Source organism: Rhinopithecus bieti, unplaced genomic scaffold (assembly GCF_001698545.2).
Source record: "Rhinopithecus bieti isolate Rb0 unplaced genomic scaffold, ASM169854v2 scaffold_1710, whole genome shotgun sequence".
In the NCBI taxonomy this organism is placed as follows: domain Eukaryota; kingdom Metazoa; phylum Chordata; class Mammalia; order Primates; family Cercopithecidae; genus Rhinopithecus; species Rhinopithecus bieti.
Window position 1 is genome coordinate 681,390 of NW_016803559.1, and position 9,551 is coordinate 690,940.

Genomic DNA, 9,551 nt, shown 5'->3' on the forward strand with positions numbered 1-9,551 from the left:
CTCGCTGCTGCCGTTTCGGTTAGATCGCAGACTGCTGTGCTAGCAATGAGGGAGGCTCCGTGGGCGTGGGACCCTCCCGGCCAGGTGTGGGCATAATCTCCTGGTGTGCCCGTTTGATTAAAGCGCAGGATTGGGGTGGGAATTACCCAATTTTCCAGGTGTTGTGTGTCTCAGTTCCCCTGGCTAGGAAAAGGGATTCCCTTCCCCTTGAGCTTCCCAGGTGAGGCAATGCCTCGCCCTGCTTCAGCTCTCGCCGGTCAGGCTGCAGCAGCTGACCAGCACCAATTGTCCGGCACTCCCCAGTGAGATGACTCCAGTACCTCAGTTGAAAATGCAGAAATCACCGGTCTTCTGTGTCGCTCGCGCTGGGAGTTGGAGACTGGAGCTGTTCCTATTCGGCCATCTTGCTCCGCCCACCTTATTTTCTTTTCAGTAACCACAGATATAAATTCCATCCCTGTATTGACTTGATATCAGAGATCTCGGGTTAATATAAACAAAATGGAATCATAGGTACAAACCCTGGGTGAATGATGCCACAACTCCTACAGAAAGTGGAATTGCTTACTTGAAGTTGATTGAAAAGTTTCTTAAGTCTGTATTTTTAGGGCCAGTGCTGTGTTTGGTGTGCTTAGAAGAGTTTTTGTGACCTTTCTTTTATATTTTACTATTCTCCTAAGAAAATGATCAAGGATATTCTGGGGGATTTCTAAAGTAACAATGTCAAAGACAAAGGCTATTAATCTGTCATTTTATTAAGTAGGATATTAAGTAACCCTGTAGTCCAAAAAAGAATATTCCTATCAAGAGTGTGTTGCTTACATTGGCAATATTTTTTATATGTACTCCTGTTGGAATATCAAAAGACAGTTTGTATATGTTACACTAGCATGTTGAACTGCCATTGTTGAAGGAGCTACAGTTAAAATGAGTGGAGCCATTTGTCTGAGAACTCAGAGAGACAGATACTTGTCAGGTAGTTGGCAGAAGAAAAATACAGCATAATTCTAATCTTAAGATCCCTGTTTTTAATTAATATGAATTAAGTCTCCTAGGAGTGGGAACACAAATGAGATCTCACAGGAATGAAAATGTCTATTTTTTGAATTGCTGCATTATTGCAGGGCTCTGTGATAAGCCTTCTTGTAGACTCATCCCTGGGCTAATGGTCATAGTCTGAGGATACTTTGTGGAAATCATAAAGGGAGGCCAGAGTCCAGGACAGATCTAGAAGACTGACTTGTAAATTTGTTGTTCTGATTGGTTGGTTAGTTAGTTAGTTATTATAGGTAGCTAGTATTTGTTCCGTAGGTCGGATATTTTTTCTTACTGACCAGGTTCGTCAAGTGAAGTGGAGGTAGATTTTTCACATGGATATTTAAATGATTCCAGAATTCTCTGCTCATGTTTTAAATTTAGTATTAAATTTAAATTTCTGATCATTCGTGTGCTGTCCTTATAGGAAGATAGAAGCATTTTTAAATGTTGCTATTGCTTTCAAGGACTTCAATCATCGATTCACTTGACTAACAAAATGTATTGAGCTCTTATTGAGAAGAATAATTGGTGTCCTATGTTAGCAGAGGGAGAGAGAACTGAGAAGCCAAGGATATAATTTCTGTACTCAAGACTGTCTTTAGCAGAGCAGATACTGGATCAGTAATGTTGAATAAGTACATTAATAAATAATTCTCATAATTTGTAACGAAATTAAGAAAAAAACCCAGTGGGATGTCGTTTTGCTCACTGCTTTGTATCCTTATAGATCTTCAGTACACAATTGTTCAATGAATGACCAAATGGCCACGTACTATACATGCAGTGAGAGTTATTAGAGTCCAGTGGAGGCTCATCAGTTACAGCTAGGATAGTGTGTTAGTCCATTCTTGCATTGCTATAAAGAAATACCTGAAACTGGGTAATTTATAAAGAAAAGAGGTTTAGTTGGCTCATGGTTCCACAGGCTGTACAGGAAGCATGGCTGGGGAGGCCTCAGGAAACTTACAATCATGACAGAAGGTGAAGGGGAAGCAGGCATATCTTACATGGCCACAGCAGGAGGAAGAAAAGAGGGGGGAGGTGCTACACACTTTCAAACAACCAGATCTCATGAGCACTCACTCACTATCATGAGAACAGCAAGGGGGAAGCACACCTCCGTGATCGTTACTTCCCACCAAGTCCTTCCTCCAGCATTGGGGATTACAGTTCCGCGGGAGATTTGGGTGGGGACACAAATCCACACTATATTAGCTAATCAGGAAAGGCTTCATGGAGTAGATGGGATTCTAATTGCTGAAAGAGAGAGAGGGTCGTCTCGAAATTGGGAATGGTGTGGAAGTCTCTGAGGAGATGTTGGAAGCTGACAGTGGAGGTGTGCAGTGGTGGGCCATCAGGCTGGAAAGGCAAATTTTGGAAAGGCTTGACAGACAGACATTTCCCTGTAAAGAGTGAAAGAGATGTTTTAGAAATAGTAATCTAGAGGTTTTATAACAGGCGCATTGAAGATGGGAGAAATCATGAAGCACAATTGACAAAGCTTGGTAATTAAGGGGGTTATTGAGGGAAAGGAAGGCATCAAAGATGGCTACAATCTTGTTTTGAGCTTGACTGCCTCAAATAATAGTAACAGCATAAACGAAAATAAGATGTCAGAAGGGAAAATTCACTTTTTTTTCTTCTTTTTTGAGATGGAGTCTCACTGTGTCTCCAGGGTGTAGTGTAGTCACGTGATCTTGGCTCCCTGCAACCTCTGCCTCCTGGGTTCAAGTGATTCTCCTGCCTCAGCGTCCTGAGTAGCTGGGACTACAGGTGCATGCCGCCACGCCCAGCTAATTTTTATATTTTTAGTAGAGATGGGGTTTCACCATGTTGGCCAGGATGGTCTCGATCTCTTGACCTCGTGATCCACCTGCCTCAGCCTCCCAAAGTGTTGGGATTACAGTCATGAGCCACCATGCCTGGCCAAAATTAGCTTTTTGTAGGAAGATTCTTGTGTTTAAGATAATAGGAGGCCAGACTCGGTGGCTCACGCCTGTAATCCCAACACTTTGGGAGGCCGAGGCAGGCGGATCACGAGGTCAGGAGATCGAGACCATCCTGGCTAACACGGTGAAACCCCGTCTCTACTAAAATACAAAAAATTAGCCGGGCGTGGTGGCAGGCGCCTGTAGTCCCAGCTACTCAGGAGGCTGAGGCAGGAGAATGGCATGAACCCAGGAGGTGGAGCTTGCAGTGAGCGGAGATCGCACCACTGCACTCCAGCCTGGGCAACAGAGCGAGACTCCATTTCAAAAAAAAAAAAAGATAATAGGGACACTTCACTGTGGACTAGTAGAAATCACAGAATCATGGAACATTAGACCCCAAAGGGATTTGGAGGTTGAGCCATTTATTAGACTCAGATTCAACCCTGTCATCTTGCTGATGAGAAAGCTGACTAGATTCAGGAATAGCCCCCAGGGTACAATGTCTGGCCTTGATACAGAGCACAAGTAGGATGGCAGATGTAGACAGTCATTTACAGTGTAGTGTTTTGGAGGGTACTTAAAAAGTATTCCTTCATTTGCAGTTGGATTTTTCCCTTTTAAATGGGAAGAGTCATTATACAAACAGTTCCACGTTTATTTGGAGATGTTGTCTATAGAGTATAAACACCGTGTTATAAGGTCGAAATAAAATCCCTAGATATTAGGCAATATATTCATTAACTCTAACTGATAAACAAAAAGTCTTAACTTGCCACCCAAGATGACATTACCAGTGAATTTCTTTAATAGTAAATATATTATCTATGATTTTCTTTAATAGTATTATTTAGTAAGTTATATTTAGTTATTACTGAGTTGACATTTACTCAATTCTAAACATATTTTGCACTGCAGGTGTTCTATCTTGGACTTCTGATCATGGGTCTGGGGTGCCATATTGCCATATTTGAGGAGAAGGCAGTTGCTAAGGGTTCCCACTATTACTGTTTCTAGATGGGTCTTATCCCACCCTCTCTTCTGCTTGGGATGTTGGTAGGAATGATGGGGATGGTTATAAACGTGGTTGGTCTTGATGGGTGTTACGTACAAGTAGGGGGCTCTGAAACAAGGTTGGGGGCCAGTTCTTACCCTTGGCCTACCTGCTTCTGTTCTTCAATCCCTATTATATGTGAGTACGGGAAGTAGTGTCCATCTTCCAGCTCACACCCTTTGTGTCTGCCTGTCCCAGACCCAGAGATGGAAGTGCAACACTGGCTTTGCCTTCTGGAACCCATGGGTAGTCTTCCAAAACTGAGTTGATCTTAATATGCAAGCATCCTGTGACTTCTTTGCATCCAACCTTGTTCTTTCCTGGGTCCCCAGCTCGATGGGAGGAGATTGAGCACTGAATGGTCACTCTCTTCCTTGTCTCCCTTAATTGGGGAAGGAGCCCCTTAGTTCCTTTCCCCAGTTAAGGGAGACAAGAAAGAGAGTGACTAGGAAATGTCTACCATGAGAATAGTTGGAAACCAGCTCTTTTAGAGTAAAACAAAAGATGGAATAATTAGACCTGGATCATTACTATCAAGGAACTAAAATGACCATAAAATATTTACATCTAGTAATTTACCATTATAATCCTAATTTTCCTTTGAAGAATTTCCTATTTCTTAAATTGCAGTGATGGCACTGGAATTAAAAAGAATATTAGTCTTACAAGCTTATTTTAAACCAATTCCTAGTGGTAGTGACTGCCTTTATCTTCATGGTGGCGCTGAGCATTTATTAACAACCAACCTATAGGCCAAGCATTTTTAAATTAGTGATCTTAAGTAATGAGATGCTGGGGAAATCTTGACGACTTGATATTTGATATTGGAGAATGAGAAGCAGACACAGGTCTACTTAGTGTGAATTCACATGTCTGAGACTTCACGTGGTAGGGACATGGACGTTAGTAGTAGTAATTAGCCTTGGATGAGAGAACAGAAATTCACATATAAATGGGAAACATCCCGCACTGGTAGGTAGAGCTTGTCTAGATTGGGGCTAATGAACTACTTTTCAATCTGAAGGCTTCAGGAATAGACAGGCTTCTGCTTCCGCAAATACCAAATGAAAAGCCAACCCACTGTTCTTGAATTTATAGATCCAATTTACACTTGCTCTTTTTAACTAATGGAACTAGCCGGCCCCTGCATGCCAAGTTTCTATGGCAATGTGATCTCAGTGACCTCTCTTCTCTGTTGTGGAATGTAGGTGAAAAGAACGGAGGGGAGCCCGATGACGCTGAACTAGTAAGGCTCAGTAAAAGGCTGGTGGAGAACGCGGTGCTCAAGGCTGTCCAGCAGTATCTGGAGGAAACACAGAATAAAAACAAGCCAGGGGAGGGGAGCTCTGTGAAAACTGAAGCAGCTGATCGGAATGGCAATGACAATGAGAACAACAGGAAATGAGGCCAGAACGCAGGCCCCCATGTCTCTGTGCAAAGCCTCCCTGCTCCCCTCTGCTGAGTCTAGGGACTGACTTGCAGCGTGCTGTTTAAGTTTCTCTGGTCCAATCTGTGGAGATTGCCTAATACTTTCATGATCGATGTGTTTGCATTTCTGAAACACAACAGAAGAAAAACGGAGTGCTGGGACTGGCAGAGGAAATTAATTGATGAAAGAAGAATGGCCCAAGTTTTGCTCGCCCTCAGCCATGCACAAGGGAGAGGGAACTTTGGGTTATGCCTCCTGGACGCAAATTAAAGGCCGTAAAAGAGGCCTTGCCATCAATGGAATACTGCCATTTATATTACTTAGCAGGGCATTTGACTACTTTATCTGAGGCCAGAACTCTCACACACAGCTATCAAGTGCTAAGTTTAAAATAATCACTGTTGAAATTGTCATTTGTACAATTAGTCCATAATGTTTCATTTTTGTCCTAAGTGTGCTGTTGCTATGCAGTGATCTTTATTTATAGTAAATTATGTTTCATGTAAATGATATATTTTTGGTGAAATGCAACCTTTTCTATAAAATGTGGACAACATTTTAAAGTTTTTTTAATCCTATTTTGATAAGTCAGTATGCCATATTTAATGAAATGTATTATATAATTTTTTTTTCTTAGGCAAGAAACCTACTGGAATTCGAGACTTAATTAATGAAGCTTTGCATCGAGAAATGATGGGTCTGAAGTCCAAAGTGAAACAGATAAAGGAATTTTTATTAAAGCCTGAGACTCAGGCCAAAATTAGGAGGGAACTTTTTGAAGAAAGACTTATTAACAACAGTAATCCAGCAAATGACGTTGATTTCAGCACAACTTTGACATAAGCTCTACATTGTGATTGTGACAACATAGCTTATGAAATCTTTCCAGCTTATTAAGTAGCTCTTTGGTAAACACCAAAGAAGTTTCTGATAGTGTCTGCACAACAGCAAACCAACATTTGGTGGGGAATTAGGAATTTCTTGCCAAAGAAAACTGATTCTGCCCTATTATTTTTTGAGCTACACTTGTGTTTTAGAATGTCTGTTTCTGTAATATTGAGAATCATTTTATAGAAATGATTTCTTAATTAGCTATTGTGAGTTACTCCTCGGGTCCTTGCAGGAAAAAAAAAAAAAAATACAGACTGTGAACAAATCATTCACAGACAAATAGAATAAAACAGAGCCAACAACAGTATTTTAAGGGTCACTTGCCTCCTGTTGACATGATTGTTGCTAAATCAAAAGAAGCATTGTCCAGGTGTGTCTACATCTAGTGTTACTTTTAATGAGAATTTGAATGTTTATTGAACAATAGTACTTGAATGAGCATTTATAAACGTAATTACTATGATCACTGGTTAAGAATGTTTTATATATCCTTATAATATTTTTCACTGATCAAAATGTAGTTTTGCTTTTTCATTTCTTAAGGAATACATGTGTGGGATTTTTATTTTTTACATTTCTGAAGATAAGTTCCAGGTCTTACCGTATCCCTTGTCATCTGAATTTGTTTGCGCTGCTTCTGTTTTGAAGAGCATTCTTGAAAACTTCCCCTGGTGTGATGACTGTTGGTAACAGCTTTTTCTATAGTCATTGCAAAACTGCTGCTACCAATAGATCATGATGGAGGGGGAAATCACTGGAGATCAAATATGTGAAATCACTTCAAATATAAAATCCAGTTTACTCATAGATTTTAGCTATTTTTTCACTGGGTAAATTATACTACATTTATTTACAAATGAGTTTATGCATTTTCATGGCTCTTAATAAACATATTGTTTTCCCTTGTTGCCTTTCCTCATTTCTTTTTTTCACTCTTGAGAGTAGCTGGATCTATGTTGGTGTAACGAAGTCATAAATAGGAACTCCGATAGTTTCAGTGTTGCTTCACCTTCATGTTCCTGTCCTTCATGCTAAGATAGCACAGTTGTTAAAGCACCTTTAACTTTACCCTTTAAAATGATATCAAATCAGTCAGCTTCACAGAGAATTAACAACAGAACCTTAAATTCAAAGAAAAATCTAAATAGCATCTTATAAACAGCTAAGAATGTGTCACTGGTGTGACATCCTAGCAAAGACGAAAAGTGGAGATCCATCCAGGTGCAGAATCCTGGGAGCTGTTTGCCATGAAACCCCTTTCAGTGGTAGAGGGCTTGACTGTTTGTAACTGGCTTCTTTTTTTTTTTTTTTTTTTTTTTGAGACGGAGTCTCGCTGTGTCGCCCAGACTGGTGTGCAGTGGCCGGATCTCAGCTCACTGCAAGCTCCGCCTCCCGGGTTTACGCCATTCTCCTGCCTCAGCCTCCCGAGTAGCTGGGACTACAGGTGCCTGCCACCTCACCCGGCTAGTTTTTTGTATTTTTTAGTAGAGACGGGGTTTCACCGTATTAGCCAGGATGGTCTCGATCTCCTGACCTCGTGATCCACCTGTCTCGGCCTCCCAAAGCGCTGGGATTACAGGCTTGAGCCACCGCGCCCGGCCTCTTGGCTTCTTTAAGTAAATCCTTAAGGTAGAAAGCAAAGATAGTTTTGGCCTTGCCTTGTTTTTCAAACAAGGAAACAGACTCCAAGAAGTGGCATGCCTTATCCAGGGCCCCACTGCTATCAGGGAACTGGACTTGAACTGTCACCCAGGGCTCTATGTCAATGTCCCGGTGTTATCCTTACCACCCCATAGTCTAAGTTAACAGTATTTCTGGAGAGAAGGCACTTCTCAACATGTATCTACAGATATCCTCTGGGAGCGATTCCCAATCCATCTAGATAATTTGAAAGGCTGCAATAGTATATACATTTTGCAATCTGGGGTACGTGTCTTATTGTTACTTTAGTTTAAAATCATGATTTTTGTTAAATACTAAGTCCCAGATTGTGTGCCAGGTGATTTAGGCTCATGATTAAATTTCTTCCCTTCAGTGACCCTATTAGGAAGTAATTAGTACTTTTACAGATTAGGAAACCGGGGCCCTGTGTGGTTAAATAGCCCAAGGTTATAAAGCTAATAAAGGTAAGGCCAAATTTAAACTGCGATCTTTTCTAATTCGAAGTCAACACTTTTTCCAAAATGCAGCGCTGCTTCTTTCCAAGTACGATATATTTGACAAATTAAAGAAGTGTAAGAAAAGGAAAGTCACTTTCTTTTGACTAAACCAGCTTCCTTGCAGCCCTGAATTTCTCTGAACATATATGAGAGTGATCAGCTGATGTTATGGAACTGAAAAATCACCCAGACGCTTAATATAGGGATTAAGGATTCTCATCCTTATCAATGAAATCTCCATTTAAGAAGGTCTATGAAGAAAATGGAAGGTATAAAATAAAACAAGTTTTATTTTCCATTTTTAAAAGTGAATAAGACATTAATTTGCAGAACTCTAAGTTTGGGATCTGAAATGTTCCAAGTGACTTTATTCCCATTAGTCAGTCACGGAATAATTGCTCTTTGGGTCACATAGGCAGAGTGAGTTGTCCTGAGTCAGTACCGTATGTTATGTAGCCTTGTCTTGTGACAGGGAGGCTGCATGGTTGGCCACAGAGTGCTGGCTTGGGCCTTCTAGACTGTGTCTTCTAGACTTGGGTCCACCACTAACACATGATCTTGACCAAACCAATTCACTTTTCTGAGCCTCACTGCCCACTCTGGAATTGGAAAGAGTTTGGCTGGGTGATTTTCAAGGATCCTAGAACAGTGCTCTTTGTGACCACACCATGATACTACTCATGCTGACACCACTGTCTCAGCTACTGCTGTGTGAGGCCTTGATGGGGCCACGCTATTGCATCTGTTGGCAGGAGGAGCTTAGAATTCTAGAAGACTTTACACTCTGTTTGACTTGTGTTGGTTCTCAGCTTCGGGTAGGGAAGCCCCAGTGGCACATATTCATATTTATCAACAAATGCCAACATTTTTGGGAATCAGTCACTGGAAAAAGAATGTGTCCTAGATTAATTAGGAATGTCAAAAAGTAATATTTTCAACAGTAGGACAAAATTCTTGTCAGCTTTGAACTTGGTCCCATTTATAAAATGTTAGATTATTGCTGTATTAGTCTACTTCTCAGTGCAGAAGTATTTTTATAGGCCTTTAAGATA

At 40.9% G+C, this 9,551-nt stretch overlaps 1 protein-coding gene across 4 annotated transcripts in view; it reads left to right on the forward strand.

Moving 5' to 3' along the window:
• AKAP7 (A-kinase anchoring protein 7) overlaps positions 1–7,247 on the forward strand; it is a 155,076-nt gene extending 147,829 nt beyond the window's left edge. For 2 of the 4 annotated variants that reach the window (XM_017888592.1, XM_017888625.1), the window contains one exon: positions 5,229–7,245. In XM_017888592.1, the coding sequence (XP_017744081.1) occupies positions 5,229–5,425 (197 nt within the window). In that variant the 3' untranslated portion in view covers positions 5,426–7,245. Of the gene's footprint in view, positions 1–5,228 lie in introns of all 4 variants that reach the window. The other 2 variants (XM_017888590.1, XM_017888616.1) reach the window with 2 other exon arrangements.
• The last annotated feature ends 2,304 nt before the right edge of the window (positions 7,248–9,551 follow it).